General features: G+C 34.5%; 1 protein-coding gene across 2 annotated transcripts in view; it reads right to left on the bottom strand.

The window, feature by feature from the left end:
* The window catches only part of VPS13B (vacuolar protein sorting 13 homolog B), a 763,389-nt gene that overhangs the window by 342,660 nt on the left and 404,643 nt on the right, over nucleotides 1-16,086 (bottom strand). The window contains exons 26-28 of one of the 2 annotated variants that reach the window (XM_065903112.1): nucleotides 4,119-4,290; nucleotides 3,464-3,578; nucleotides 1,579-1,645 (exon numbers count right to left, since the gene is read on the bottom strand). In XM_065903112.1, coding sequence (XP_065759184.1) covers nucleotides 1,579-1,645; nucleotides 3,464-3,578; nucleotides 4,119-4,290 — 354 coding nt within the window. The remainder of the gene's footprint in view (nucleotides 1-1,578; nucleotides 1,646-3,463; nucleotides 3,579-4,118; nucleotides 4,291-16,086) is intronic. The other variant, XM_065903113.1, reaches the window with a different exon arrangement.

Below are 16,086 nucleotides of genomic sequence, written 5' to 3'. Positions count from 1 at the left end.
TTGCTATGCAATTACAGTGTTAAACATTAAATCTAAGAACACAATTATTTAAAATATTTGGCTAATTTTTAACTTTATTTTTAAAGGTATGTGTCTTAATTCCTTCTAAGTTACAAAAAAAGGGGAAATAAATACTAGTTTTCAGATGCTGAGAAAATATTTAATAACGTTTGCACTTATTTAATAGTTTCGTAAGAGGATTTCTATTACCATTGTGAAAATCTACTCTTAATATTTAAAATTTACATGTATTTTTATTGACTTAAAAATACCATTTAAAAGAACTAGTTTAATGACATATTCAGATATTTTGTACCACCAGGGGAAAAAAAAGTTCTAAACTTCTAAAACCCACTGGTATATAGTCTAGTGTTCTTCTTTCATTTAGTAATTGACAGATGTACAGCCTTGTCCAGATTTAAGAGGCACCAAATAAGTAAGGCACTGGAGTTAGTTCTGAGAAGGAAACGGCATAATAATAGGGGGAAAAAGCAGTGCAAGGAAGAATCATAAAAGGAATGACGAAAGCAGTATGGTCAACTCTTGATCAGTCAGTATGTGTACAATTTAACAAATGTACATAACATCCCACTTTGATTTTCCAATGATGATGATAAAATTAGTTTATATTCAGTAAACCAGAATGACAAACAGCATATTCAAGTACCCCAGAAACAAACTGGATTAAGTGAAAACAGCCTATGATTTAAGAATACATAATAGCGACTGAACTGAATAGTTCATTTACAAAGTGAATGATACAGAGGAAGATAAAAATCAAGAGTTGACTCTATGGATAGTTCCATTCCTTCTCTGGGTTCCTGTTAATGGGAGTTCTGTAGCATAATTTTAAAATGATTTCTTACAGAAGGAAAGAAGCCAGAGCAATTACTGAAAGGGTCCTGCTTGCTGATGGGTCGAACCAACAAGGTGCGTCTGTTCAGCTTGTCAGTACAGGAAAGGAAGACACCTCCACATTGCCCCAGAGACCAACACTCTTCCCCAAGGCTTGAGGTGATGGACAGGAGCAAAGAAGTGAAAAGACAAAAAGCAATAAAAGCCATAAGCAAAAAAAAAAAAAAAAAAAAAATCTGGACAGTTTTAATTTTGCTCAAGTCTGCAAAGGTTTAGGTTTGAGCCACTGCTAGGTATGGCCTCTGTCTGCACCATCTTCTGCAAAAGCATTGTTAATGGAGGTAAACAAAATATTGTTGCCTTTAGTGTAAATGACTACTTTTAATTTACAATAAAGGACAATCCAACATGAACTTACTTATGAACAGGAAAAACTTCTAGATGGTCAACATACTAATACATTAATGACATAGTATATTAATAAAAGCAATCCTACCTTGATCTTATTAAAAATTGACTTAATTGGTATAACAGGAAAATGGTTACAAAACACAAGCAACTTAAAGGAATAGTTTTACTTTGTTATGTAATGTTGGAAGAATAGGTCAAAAACAATTTACTGATCTCTAATTCTTGTAACCATTAGTCCCACTGCATGAAATAACAAAGATAAACAGTTTATAATATATGTTTAAAAAGTCATAATTACTAAATGAGTCTCACCACAGGTTTTTCTTTGCACTGTAGAAATACTCCTTCAAAATGTCCTGACTGCCAACCTTCCCCTGGCCTGGAAAACATAAGTTCACCTTATCTGTTCTCTTCAATTTTTCTGAGTTAAGAAATTGAGCATATATAACTATTTCAAATAGTTATGATGTAAGCAGTAGTAGACTGAACTAAAACGTGAAACTGACAAAGCAATCAATATAACAATTCACATTAGCACCACACCCTGGCAGGTCTGCAGAGAGCATCTGTCTTAGTAGTAAATCATGTATTCACCAAGGTTATTTTTCTATCCCACTCATGTGACTCTGAGCTCCCTGGTGGCTTAGACTCCAGCACTCTTGCCTGGAGAATCCCACGGACAGAGGAGTCTGGCGGACTACAGGTCGCGGTGTTGCAAAGAGTCAGACATGACTGAGCAACTACGCTCGAGCACATGCGACTCTAAGGTCCATAGGGGTGTGGTGTATGTTTATTTCTGTTGAACACTATATCCCTAGTGCTTAGTATAGTGCTTGGAATATAATACACACTTAATAGACATTTTGATTAAAAGAATGAATAAACTAAATATTTAAAACTTACATAAAATTAACAGCAAAATCATTGATGATCTATAACATAAATTGTAATATTCACAGAATCAAGAAATTATTTCAGCAATAAAATAAAATTCACATATATTTGCTAGGATCATTTTGATACAGAGATATACCATTCAAAAGGAACTGAACCACCCCATTATCAAAAATCGATCACTGATTCACTGTTACCCCAACAAAAACAATTATCATATACTTGGTAAAATAATACTATTATAACAAGTCTTAATATATACCCAGTAAAATATTTTGACCATCACAATTTTGACACAATTTTTGGCTTTAACAGAGTTGAGAGTTATTTACATGAATGATATATATAATAAAGAATGAAAACTCAAAGGCTTTTAATATAGAATTAGAAATCTCTTAAAAAGACTTTGGTTTTTAGAGTATATAATAAATCAAAAAAGGTACACAAACATGTGTACTTCTGAAGACACTTAATTGTTGGTGAATAAATATGAATCTAGGAAAAAAAAGGACTTTAAGCCTGTTTCTTTGCCAAAATACTGTGAAAATGAAAATATGATGCTGTTTAGAAAACAGTTTTTAAAAACTATACGTGAGTTTTACAGTATATGAATCATATTTCAATTATTAAAAAAAAATTCCAGGGTAGTGTTATAAAGGAAAAAAACCCAAAAGGCATCTGTATTTTTATTTGGGAAAAACTGATGATAAATTGTTATATATATCTTTATGAAAGTATCTAAAATTTTATTTTTTTACTACCATCATTCATTATTATAAACAAATCATACTTATTTATAATCTCCTTTTGGTAGAAATTTCTTAGGAAGGAAAAATATGGTTATAGGAACATCTATTAATGCCACAGGTACATTAGGCCTCTGTGACTTAAGAAGTCCTCAAAGCTGTAAGGAACATGAGAAGCTGCTCCACTTCTATAATGGTATAGGGAGTGCGTGAGAAGTACACAGCAGAAATCAAAGCCATGAGCTGTTTCCCAGGCACCTTCGCAAATATACAACATGCACAACAAACTGTGAAGTGGTTAGTAAAAGCAGCTTATTTCATTTAATGTGACAAGGTAGATATTTATGAACAGATTTGCCCTTTTATAAAATAAAACTTTGTTATATTCCATATGTGAATGATACTAAGTAAAATTAACTAATATATGTGTTAAGAACCACCTTTGGGAATATCTACAATATTCTTTAAAATAACTAATCAAATTAAAATATAAAAATTATTTTATAGACTTTGGTCAAAGAAAATAGTTTTTTCCATATTCATTATTCATTACTTACTTGCTTCTATAGTGATCAATATTGAAACTTTCTATTTTACATTTCACTTTAGTGTACACATCCTGGACATCTATTGAAGCACTGAGATCTTCTAGTTCACTGACCATACAAAGTTCTGCCAAAGGAAGCAAATACTAAATTAGTATAGGGCTCACAATCAACATAAAAACTTTCAATTTTACATTTATTGTTGCCATATATATCCTTGACATGTACAGAGGGACTGAGTTTCCGTTCATTAACCACATAAAAGTCCACAATAACCAGCAAAATTAATATGTGTATCAAAATTAAGATAGGATACTTCTAGTATCAGGCAACAATCTCTGCAATATTTTCAGTGATATGATCACTGAATAAAGTACAAATACAGTTAAAATAATATGTTTTATATTGGTGACTTTTACCACAATAAAAAAAAAAAAAAAAAGAAATTACCTCATGGCTTTTGAAGTGAATTTTAACACAAACAAGAAAGAACTGAGGTAATAGCAGCAGCAGCAGGCACCACGTTAGTAGGGCTAATAGAAATCACTTGAATTAGATCTAATGATGTTTGATTTAAATGACAATGATTAAATAAAACAAGGTCTCCAATTTCTTCTAAAAACAGTGTTTAATATTTTATCTGTAGAGTAAAAAAGTAACCCTATACCTATGCCTTTATTGTCAGGATCTGGAGCAAAGAGCTTTACAGTAATTTTGGGGAGCACCCACTGCATCCACAGACTAACACGACCACTGGATCCACCAATGTTACTTGTAGTCTGTTCCAAGGTAACAGAATCTGAGAATGGTGAATCATCAACGGCTTGTACAGAATCTCCCTGGGATAAGAAATAACAACAGCAATAGTTTTTAAATTGAATAAATATAAGTAAAAATTTACCATTTAAGTAAATATAAAGATAAATAAATAATATTTACATAATATAATCATATCATTTTCATAGTTTCAGTGTACATGCATGCCATTCCAATTTCCTCTAAACAAGTTAGGATCATACTAATGAATATTTTCTTATAGAATAGCTATAGCCAAGGGCAAAATCTGGCTCTATTTTTGGAAATAAAGTTTAACTACCTCACAGTCACATTACTCATTTCTCTACTGCCTATGACTACTGTTTAGCAGAGACATGTAGTTGCTTTAGGGATGCTGTGATCCAAAGCTTACAATATTCACTATCTTGCCATTAAATGTCTGCCTACCCTTACTAAGGCACATTTATGTATGAATCTATAATAACCATAGAAAAATATGGCATAATTAGCATGATTTAAAAAACAGCAAAGCACATATCATGCCTCACATGGTTTAATAGTAAAAGGACTTTCAGAGTTAGCAGATTCAGTGCCAGATTTTTTAAATGACTTATGTGGTTAGAAGTCTCTTAATTAGAGGTAGAGAACATAAGCTTATTCAATTCAACAAATACATAATGAATTCCAGTTATGTATAAGGTCCTAAATTTGGTACTAACAAACTTTCTGAAAAATGTCTGTTGGGTGGTTTTTTTTTTTCTTTTAATCTTTTCAACAGCTGAAAATAAATCCTGGTCTGAAGATAAACAGCTTCAGTCTCAAAGGTAGGAAGAGATTGGTGCCTGAGATAGTGATCACTCATGGATTACCTAATTAAGGATTTAGGATTTTTAAATCCCAACCTTGCTGTCCACTGAAAACACTCAAAACAACTTGACAGCCTAAACCCATTCTCTGTGAACTGATCAAACACACCAGAGCAGGCTTGCTTGAAGATGTACATATATTTAAATGCTAGTTACATGCACTTAAGCTTAGTTTGGCAGGCAACATGATGTACTAGGATAAGGACTTTGGACACTAGTCATGTAATTTGACCTCTCAGAATTTGTTATCCCCTGCTTCAAAATGGTTATTAGAATGATATTTATCTCTCAGAGTTAAGATTAAATAAGAACATGAAAGAAAAGTGGTTACACACAATGCATAATTCATATAGCAAGCACAATTATCACCATCAAGTGGACTACTTTAGAAACTGATACAATCCTACAGAATTGTATGCTATACCTTCTTGCCCTTCTCATTCTGTCATATTTATAACTTCAGCACATTTCCTTTGCCATAAACATTCAATCTGTAACACTTAGTTGATGCTTCAAGTGTCTCAAAAAGATATCCACTTCCAACGCTAAGGATTCATGACCAGTAGTGAACTATCAGTACAAACATCCCTTAATGTTTAATAGAAGACAATACAAAATACTCCTTTTTAGGGGTAGTTTTTTGGAGTAGAAGCCACAAATCTCTTAGCCAAGGCATGAGACAGGCCCTAAGAGAAGAGACAACTAAAACTTACAAAACCAATGACCCTATGTTCGTTACCACACACATGACCTCTATGGAGGTATAGTGACGTCCTATACAAAATTCTTCCCTTGACCTCAGTTCTACAAAAACTTTCAGTCAGAAGAAAATTCAATTTCCTTGAATCTCCGAAAGGAAATCAAATAGAGAAAATTTTCACAAAACAAAAGGCAAATGTTTACTAGGCACCAAACACAGCAAAGCAACAGTATCTTGTGATTTAGTGTGACAGAAAATTATAGTCTTAATATCTTAATACAGTATAACCACTATTTGTTCAATTACACCAAGAAAAGCAAACTGCTCATTGTTGGTGATGCTTTCATCTAAATGTTTTTCCCAAAATCAGTGGTCCTAAATCTACTAAAATTGAAATTTCTAGAATTTGAGAAGCTATATACCAATGCAGACTTTTTGTTAGCTGTCTACAGTAACAAAACATCTAATGAAAAGCACAAACTAATCCCAGAGAAAGATACATTTTACAAAGTCAAATTCAGTAAAAGACTACATAATGTAGTCACTATGTCTTTCTCTATGAATTGGTTCTTTGAGCAGAAGAACTCATAGATTAAATTCTCCCTCGAACACTTAGAAGAACACTATAACCTCAAGAATGGAAATTACAGGGGGAAAAAAACATCTCAAATCAACAAGACCTTGATTTTTAACACTACTAAGTATATTGAGCAGGAATGCTAAGAAAACTGTGGCTTCAAATTTAATAAACAAACACTCCTAAGAGAGAGTTTTGGTCTCCTTCTTCATGTAGTTTCAGTTTTCATTTTGGATTTACAACATATCGTGTGGAATTGTTAAGTATGTCTGTGCATTCATTTTCTGCTCAATTTCTAAATTTACAGCAAAAATTGAGCCAGAATTGGAGATGCTGAACTATTTTCCCACAGGTCTTTATGCCAAGGTTTAAAATACACAGTTCAATTCTTTCACCATTTCGTTGCAAACTGACCAAAATACTGAGTTTATTTTGCTAGCTGAATTTATCTTTGTTCATCTGGAAGAGCAAACGCTTCAGCTCTTCATCCTTGGCCTGTCTCAGAGCTCAGGGATGATCAGACTTCTGGCTACACTGCTGCTCCCTTATCAAAATAACTCCAGCATTCTTGCTCAGTCACAAAACTTCCCAAAGGGCTAAACACTTCCACTGCTGTTTGTACTTAAGTCAACGGCACCAAGTGGCCTGCTGTGGTTTCCACTACCTATGCTCTCATCATTCCAATGTGAATGGTGGGAAAAATTAACTGTTTTTAAGCCCAGTACTTAAGCCTGTCACTCATATTTGTCCCTCTACCACCACTCAGATCAGTATTCAGGAGACTAGGACTATATCCACTTAAAAGTATGTTGCTCTTTATCAACCTATCAACATAAAAAGAACGGCACAGTGTTTAAAGTATAAGTCATCACAGGGTCATACAATCAAATACTTCTCTTCTACTTAATACAAACAATTGTTAGGAGTGAGCTTTTTTAAACCAGATTCATTTATAGTGAATTCTTTATAGTCAAAGTAATTTAAAAATAATAGTAGTTTTGACCCTACTTTAGAAAGAAATACCTTAGTGTTTTTAAATTTTATACATTTTGGAATGCAAATAATTAATTAGACATGTAAATATACACATATATATTATAAATAAGCACAACAAATGTAAGGTAACCTCAGATTAATACGTTATATTTATATAATAAAACTATTTGAATTAAAAAATAAGCCAACAATTGAAAACTTAGAGACATCTTCTAGGACTTCCCCAGTGACTCAGAATCCACCTGTAATGCAGAAGATATGGCTTTGATCCCCGGGTCAGGAAGATCCCCTGGAGGAGGAAATGGCAGCCCATTCCAATATTCTTGCCTAGAAAATCCAATGGACGGAGGAGCCTTGCAGGCTACAGTCTATTGTGTCACAAAGAGTCAGACAGGATAGCATGAGCTAGAGACATCTTCTGGCATGATTATTTTGAAACGACAAAAGCGTTAACAATAAAATATTGTGTTGATTTATATGTGAAGGTTAAACAATAACATGAAATATGTATTACCTTGGTTTTTCAATAGCTATTCAATTAATTAGATGATATTTTAAATGCTAGAATTTCTACAGTTTAAATAACATTTTCATCCTAAATGTTAAAGATAAAATCATTTAAAGACAAACATTTAATGAAATAAATTTATTTTGAGGAAGAAATTTAAAACTACTATGAGACATTCTTAAAACAGTAATTGAGTAAAAAAGTTCAAAATAAATTTCTTTTCTAAAAGTTTGTCAAAAATAGTAGCTGGAGGTAGATTACTGCTAAGGTTGCCTGCACTTAAATAATTGAAAAACTAACAATAGTTTTGCTATATTAGTTGATATCAAACAACTTCTATTTTTGTTTTTTGGAGATACACTGACATATAATCATATAATAGTTTCAGGTATAAAACATAATGATTCTATATTTATATATGTTGTGAAATGACTATAGTAAATCTTATCATCCATTTTCACACAGTCATAAATTTCTTGTGATGAGAACTTGTAAGATCTATAACTTTCAAATATTAAATACAGTATTATTAAGTATAATTACCATAGTGTACAGTACATCACTATAGCTTACTGATTTTATAACTGGATATTTGTACCTTTAGACCAACATCAATCATTTTGTGCCCCAAGCCTAAATTTTCACTTTGGATTTAACTGACAATAAATGTATTTTAAATAATTACTTGAGTCTATGAATCACTTCATGATGGATTTTTTTCAGGAAATATATATATTTATAACTGAAGTACAGCTGATTTATAATACTATATTAATTTCAGGTATACAATATAGTGATTCAATATTTTATAATTATACTCCATTTAAAGCTATTATAAAATATAGCCAATATTTTATATGACTCTAAGATTTCAACATTAGTGGTTAATCTGTCAATTTTTACCTTTGCTGAACTCTAAAATCAATATACTAGCATTTATTCAGCATTCCATATTTTTCTAAAGCTTCAAAATTGTTTCTTTAAAATGCTGTGGATAAAGATGACATTTCAAAGATATTATACATAAATACGAGAAAGTTAAAATGAAAAAAATGGTTAATGGTTTGCCTAAAATCACAACTTAATTGGAGAGATTTAATTTCATCAGCACAATGTTTGTTGTTGTTTAGTTGCTAAGTTGCATTCCACTCTTTTGTGACCTGATGGACTAGCCTGTCAGGTGCCTCTGTCCATGAGATTTCCAGGCAAGAATACTGGAGTGGGTTGCCATTTCCTTCTCTAGAAGATCTTCCCAACTATACCTATTCACACTAGCTGTCCGTCCTATCACACTTTCAGGGAAAAAACTGAAAATCCAGATTCAAAATCAACATTTTATATAATTAGGACAGCTCCATTATGGTTTATGTATTTACGCTATAAGGGAAATATGCGAATATGTATATATTTGTGTACTGCATGTACATTTGCTTTGTGTGTGTGTGTGTGTGTGTGTCTGTGTGTGTGTGTGAGAGAGAGAGAGAGAGTGTGCGCGCTAAGTAGAGCCCAACTCTGTGGTCCAATGGACTGTAGGCCACCAGGCTTTTCTGCCCATGGGATTTTCCAGGCATGAGAACTGGAGTGGGTTGCCATTTCCTTCCACAGAAGACCTTTCTGACCCAGGGATCGAACCCACATGTCCTGTGTCTCCTGGAGGTGTTAGCAAGCGGATTCTTTACCACAGTGCCACCTGGTTGTCACTAAAGACAAATTATCAAAATACTAGCACTTTTATTATAATCTTTTTTCATTGCTTTTTTTTCCCATTGTTTTTATTAGTTGGAGGCTAATTACTTTACAATATTGTAGTGGTTTTTGCCGTACACTGACATGAACCAGCCATGGAAATACATGTGTTCCCCATCCCGATCCGCCCCCAACCCCGCCAACTCCCTCTCCATCCCATCCCTCTGGGTCTTCCCAGTGCACCAGTCCTGAGCACCTGTCTCATGCATGCAACCTGGGCTGTTTGGACTCCTTCTTGCTCTTTGATTATTAGTGTTAAAACTCACAAATATAGAATTTAATCTGTATCAGACTTGTTTGTCTCAGGGAGATGAATAGCTCGTAGTGGGTAATTTTGTTTTTTTTAAATTTTTCATTGGGGCTTCTCTGATAGCTCAGTTGATAAAGAGACCCTGATTTGATTTGTTTGGACTCCTCCTCGCTCTGTGGTTACTAGTGTTAAAACTCACAAATATAGAATTTAATCTGTATCAGACATGTCTGTCTCAGGGAGATGAATAGCTCGCAGTGGGTATAATTTTCTTTGTTTTCTTAAATTTTTAATTGGGGCTTCTCCGATAGCTCAGTTGGTAAAGAGACCCTGATTTGATTCCTGGGTCAGGAAGATCCGCTGGAGAAGGCATAGGCTACCCACTCTAGTATTCTTGGGCCTCCCTTTTTTTTTTTTTAAATTAGATACCGGTTGGTTAACTCACTTTGGAAGTGCCTGGTCTTGTCATTATATATCATTTTTGCATCTTGACTGGTTTTGCTTTTCACATCTGCATTTATACCCCAAGAGCATATAGTTGACTTTTAATAAATGGTAATTAAAATGAGCCAAACTAGAATTAAATTAATTTTATAAATATTTTAAAATCAGTTGTCTTTTGAAGAGAATGGAAAACAAACAGGTGTGTTCAGCCTTATTAATGTTTAAGGAAGAGAAAACAGGCAAACTGCCTAAACTCAGTTTCATTTTTTGTTCATCTTTAATTTTTTTAATAAGTGAAGCTGTGATATTCTAAAGCAATATTCTTTTAGAGTCTAGCATCTAAAGAGAAAAATAAGTTAAATGTATCTTTCTTTAATATCTTCAATTTTTATTCACTCTGATAAATGCAAGCATTCAGATATGAGTACTCTTGGCATTTCTCTCTTTAGATGTTAGTCTTTTTTTTTTTTTTTAAGTTTCATGATGTTCTTTCTTTTAACTGATTTGGGAAGAATAACGTTTGATAGTGAATGCTTAATTTTTAATACTTAATTTATTTCTCATAGTATTCTTATTTTATTCTCATAAACTTCCTGTAACTTAAAAAATTACAAAAATACTTAGGGGTCTGGTTACACCAAAAAATACTGTGTAACCATAGCAAGCTTTCATAGTACTTTAAAGCTATGTAGAATGTGATTGATAAACTTCTCTTTAATGGTTTATAGTATGAATTATGCCAGTATTTTCAGTAACATTTTCTTTTTTCTTTTGCTTTTTCCATTTATTTTAATTAGTTGGAGGCTAATTACTTTACAGTATTGAAGTGGGTTTTGTCATACATTGACACGAATCAGCCATGGAGTTACATGTATTCCCCATCCCGATCCCCCCTCCCACCTCCCTCTCCACCCGATTCCTCTGGGTCTTCCCAGTGCACCAGGCCCGAGCACTTGTCTCATGCATCCATCCTGGGCTGGTGATCTGTTTCACTATAGATAATATACATGTTTCGGTGCTGTTCTCTCGAAACATCCCACCCTCGCCTTCTCCCACAGAGTCCAAAAGTCTGTTCTGTACATCTGTGTCTCTTTTTCTGTTTTGCATATAGGGTTATTGTTACCATCTTTCTAAATTCCATATATATGTGTTAGTATGCTGTAATGGTCTTTATCTTTCTGGCTTACTTCACTCTGTATAATGGGCTCCAGTTTCATCCATCTCATTAGAACTGATTCAAACGAATTCTTTTTAACGGCTGAGTAACATTCCATGGTGTATATGTACCATAGCTTCCTTATCCATCCGTCTGCTGATGGGCATCTGGGTTGCTTCCATGTCCTGGCTATTATAAACAGTGCTGCGATGAACACTGGGGTGCACGTCTCTCTTTCAGATCTGGTTTCCTTGATGTGTATGCCCAGAAGTGGGATTGCTGGGACATATGGCAGTTCTATTTCCAGTTTTTTAAGGAATCTCCACACTGTTCTCCATAGTGGCTGTACTAGTTTGCATTCCCACCAACAGTGTAAGAGGGTTCCCTTTTCTCCACACCCTCTCCAGCATTTATTGCTTGTAGACTTTTGGATAGCAGTCATCCTGACTGGTGTGTAATGGTACCTCACTGTGGTTTTGATTTGCATTTCTCTGATAATGAGTGATGTTGAGCATCTTTTCATGTGTTTGTTAGCCATCTGTATGTCTTCTTTGGAGCAATGTCTGTTTAGTTCTTTGGTCCATTTTTTGATTGGGTCATTTATTTTTCTGGAATTGAGCTTCAGGAGTTGCTTGTATATTTTTGAGATTAATCCTTTGTCTGTTTCTTCATTTGCTATTATTTTCTCCCATTCTGAAGGCTGTCTTTTCACCTTGCTTATAGTTTCCTTTGTTGTGCAAAAGCTTTTAAGTTTCATTAGGTCCCCTTTGTTTATATTTGCTTTTATTTCCAATATTCTGGGAGGTGGGTCATAGAGGATCCTGCTGTGATTTATGTCAGAGAGTGTTTTGCCTATGTTCTCCTCTAGGAGTCTTATAGTTTCTGGTCTTACATTTAGATCTTTAATCCATTTTGAGTTTATTTTTGTGTATAGTGTTAGAAAGTGTTCTAGTTTCATTCTTTTACAAGTGGTTGGCCAGTTTTCCCAGCACCACTTGATAAAGAGGTTGTCTTTTTTCCACTGTATACTCTTGCCTCCTTTGTCAAAGATAAAGTGTCCATAGGTACGTGGATTTATCTCTGGGCTTTCTATTCTGTTCCATTGATCTATATTTGTGTCTTTGGGCCAGTACCATACTGTCTTGATGACCGTGGCTTTGTAGTAGAGTCTGAAGTCAGGCAGGTTGATTCCTCCAGTTCCATTCTTTTTTCTCAAGATTGTTTTGCCTATTTGAGGTTTTGTCTATTTCCATACAAATTGTGAAATTATTTGTTCTAGTTCTGTGAAGAATACCATTGGGAGCTTGATAGGGATTGCATTGAATCTATAGATTGCTTTGGGTAGTATACTCGTTTTCACAATATTGATTCTTCCAATCCATGAACACGGTATATTTCTCCATCTATTTGTGTCCTCTTTGATTTCTTTCATCAGGGTTTTATAGTTTTCTATGTATAGGTCTTTTGTTTCTTTAGGTAGATATACTCCTAAGTATTTTATTCTTCTTGTTGCAATGGTGAATAGCATTGTTTCCTTAATTTCTCTTTCTGTTTTCTCATTGTTAGTGTATAGGAATGCAAGGGATTTCTGTGTGCTGATTTTATATCTTGCAACTTTACTATATTCGTTGATTAGCTCTAGTAATTTTCTGGTAGAGCCTCTAGGGTTTTCTATGTAGAGGATCATGTCATCTGCAAACATGAGAGTTTCACTTCTTCTTTTCCTATCTGGATTCCTTTTATTTCTTTTTCTGCTCTGATTGCTGTGGCCAAAACTTCCAAAACTATATTGAATAGTAGTGGTGAGAGTGGGCATCTTTGTCTTGTTCCTGATTTTAGGGGAAATGCTTTCAATTTTTCACCATTAAGGATAATGTTTGCTGTGGGTTTGTCATATATAGTTTTTATTATGTTGAGGTATGTTCCTTCTGTTTCTGCTTTCTGGAGAGTTTTTATCATAAATGGATGTTGAATTTTGTCAAAGGCTTTTTCTGTATCTATTGAGATAATCATATGGTTTTTATCTTTCAATTTGTTAATGTGGTGTATTACATTGATTGATTTGCAGATATTAAAGAATCCTTGCATTCCTGGGATAAAGCCCACTTGGTCATGATGTATGATCTTTTTAATATGTTGTTGGATTCTGTTTGCTAGAATTTTGTTAAGGATTTTTGCATCTATGTTCATCAGTGATATTGCCCTATAGTACTTTTAAAGGTACTTTTTATTGTTGGGGTGTTGGAGAAGTCTCATGAGAGAACCATGGACTGCAAGGAGATCAAATCAGTCAATCCTAAAAGAAATCAGTCCTGAATATTCATTGGTAGGACTGATGCTGAAGCTGAAACTCCAATACTTTGGCCACCTGATGTGAATAAGTGATTCATTGGAAAAGACCCTAATGCTGGGAAAGACTGAAGGCAGGAAAAGAAGGGGATGACAGAGGATGAGATGGTTGGATGACATCACTGACTCAATGGACATGAGTTTGAGCAAGCTCTGGGTGTTGGTGATCGGCAGGGGAGCCTGGCGTGTTGCAGTCCATGGGGCTACAAAGAGTCTGACATGACTGAGTGAGTGAACTGAACTGATCTTACAAGCTAAATGGCATAAACATTTCAAAGAAGATGATTATATAATCTTTCGCTTTCCTGAAATCTTCCTGAACACAAATTTTCAACAACCTAAAACAGCTGAAATACACTGAAGTATGTTCTTCCAGTGCACAAGTAAAGTCTTACTTTGGGACCATGATAACAATTACTGTCCCAGGGACATCTTGATATATAGCAAATATTTGCTTTCCCTTCTGTGTAAGAAGGAATTTTCTCTGGGAAGCAGCAATGAAGATATGGACTAAATTTCCAGTCCACCTATGTATTATGAAATGAAGTGAAGTGAAGTCACTCAGTCGTGTCTGACTCTTTGCGACCCCATGGATGGTAGCCCACCAGGCTTCTCTGTCCATGGGATTCTCCAGGCAAGAATACTGGAGTGGGTTACCATTTCCTTCTCTAGCGGATCTTCCCGACCCAGAGACCAAACCCTGGTCTCCAGCATGGCAGGCAGACGCTTTAACCTCTGAGCCACCAGGGAAGCCCATACATATGAATATGTACATATTCATCCTCCAATTTTAATATTCAATATTACAAAGTTCTTTAAGGATAAATGACTTGAGTCTTAAATGCTTACTTTTTTTAAAATGCTGAACATTATTAAGTATCTGCCATCTATATTAGCATGATTATTTTATGGAATAATGAAAAAAAAGGTTTTGAAGTATGATAGCCCTTTTATGACCTTGGGGAACTTTTCTAAAACCAGTTTGGACAGTGGGCATTATTTATTTTGTATATATAACACTTCATATGCATGTCCATTATAGCTGTATATTCATGTTATGTGAACTCTCTCAAGCAACTCTCTTTCTCTATTCTGAACTGCAGCTGTATATCTGGAGTCAGCCTGTTGCTTTCCTTTCTCCCACCCTCCGTCTCTTTTCCTTCCCTCATTACCCCCCACCCTTCCTTTCATCCGTCCTTCCTCCATTCCATCTTGCCATCTGCATGTGTCTCTGACAAAAGGCAACTCAAGGAAGAAAAACTTTAGCAGCTTCTTTAGTATTTTTAGAACTTGAATTGTGAGAAACCATGTTTTCCTGAGTCCATAACATTAAGAAGATGAGTAAGTATAAAGAAATGAGTGAAAGTGCTAATCTGGAAAATGAACTCTGGCAATTATGAATATGAGTTTCAAAAACCAGACTGTTTCATTATTACTTGTACCAGTGTGCCACATAAGAACCCTGATGATAAAAAAAAAAAAAAATTTATCAATACTAATTGATAAAGTACTAATTTCATCTGATAGTAAAGGTCAATGCATGCTTTCAGGCTTCCCTGGTGGCTCAGTGGTAGAGTCCATCTGACAATACAGGAGACATGAGCTTGATCTCTGGGTCGCAAAGATCTTATGGAAAAGGAAATGCAACCCACTCCGGTATTCTTCCCTGGAAAATTCCATGGATAGAGGAGGATGGCAAGCTATAGTCCATGAGTCACAAAGATATGGACATGACCTAGCGACTAAAGAACAGCAAATTAAGCTAAGTACCCAATTTAAGAAATTAGAAGAAACAACAGAATAAACCACCCCCCCCCCCAAAAGCAGTATCTGTCTTAGCTTAAGTAGTAGAAAAAAAATTACCCTTGGGACTGTTTAAACACAACTCTGGGTTACATATAGGTTTGAGAGTTTTACTTCATACCACAAAAAAGTTTCAAAAAACATCCAGCTAAGAAGTTAATAGTTAAAGGGTCCCAGGTTAGTGATGGCCTTTGGAGTCCCTCAGAGAAGGAAATACATGAAATTTCTATTGGGGAACAGGCCCTCAAATACTATGAAAGAGTCTCATGAATTCCCACTAGTGGAAGAACTCCGAATAGAAGAGCATGTAACACATAGAGAAACAGTCTACTAAGAGGAAGAGTTACGAATATAACAGCATGATTAAACTCTCAAGATTCAGATAACAGATTTGATAAATAATATAAAAGAATTTTACTGCACATGGAACAACAGACTGGTTCCAAATCAGGAAACGAGTATA

The sequence above is a fragment of the Muntiacus reevesi genome, chromosome 12 (genome assembly GCF_963930625.1).
Source record: "Muntiacus reevesi chromosome 12, mMunRee1.1, whole genome shotgun sequence".
In the NCBI taxonomy this organism is placed as follows: domain Eukaryota; kingdom Metazoa; phylum Chordata; class Mammalia; order Artiodactyla; family Cervidae; genus Muntiacus; species Muntiacus reevesi.
This window is presented reverse-complemented; position numbering and strand designations above follow the sequence as displayed.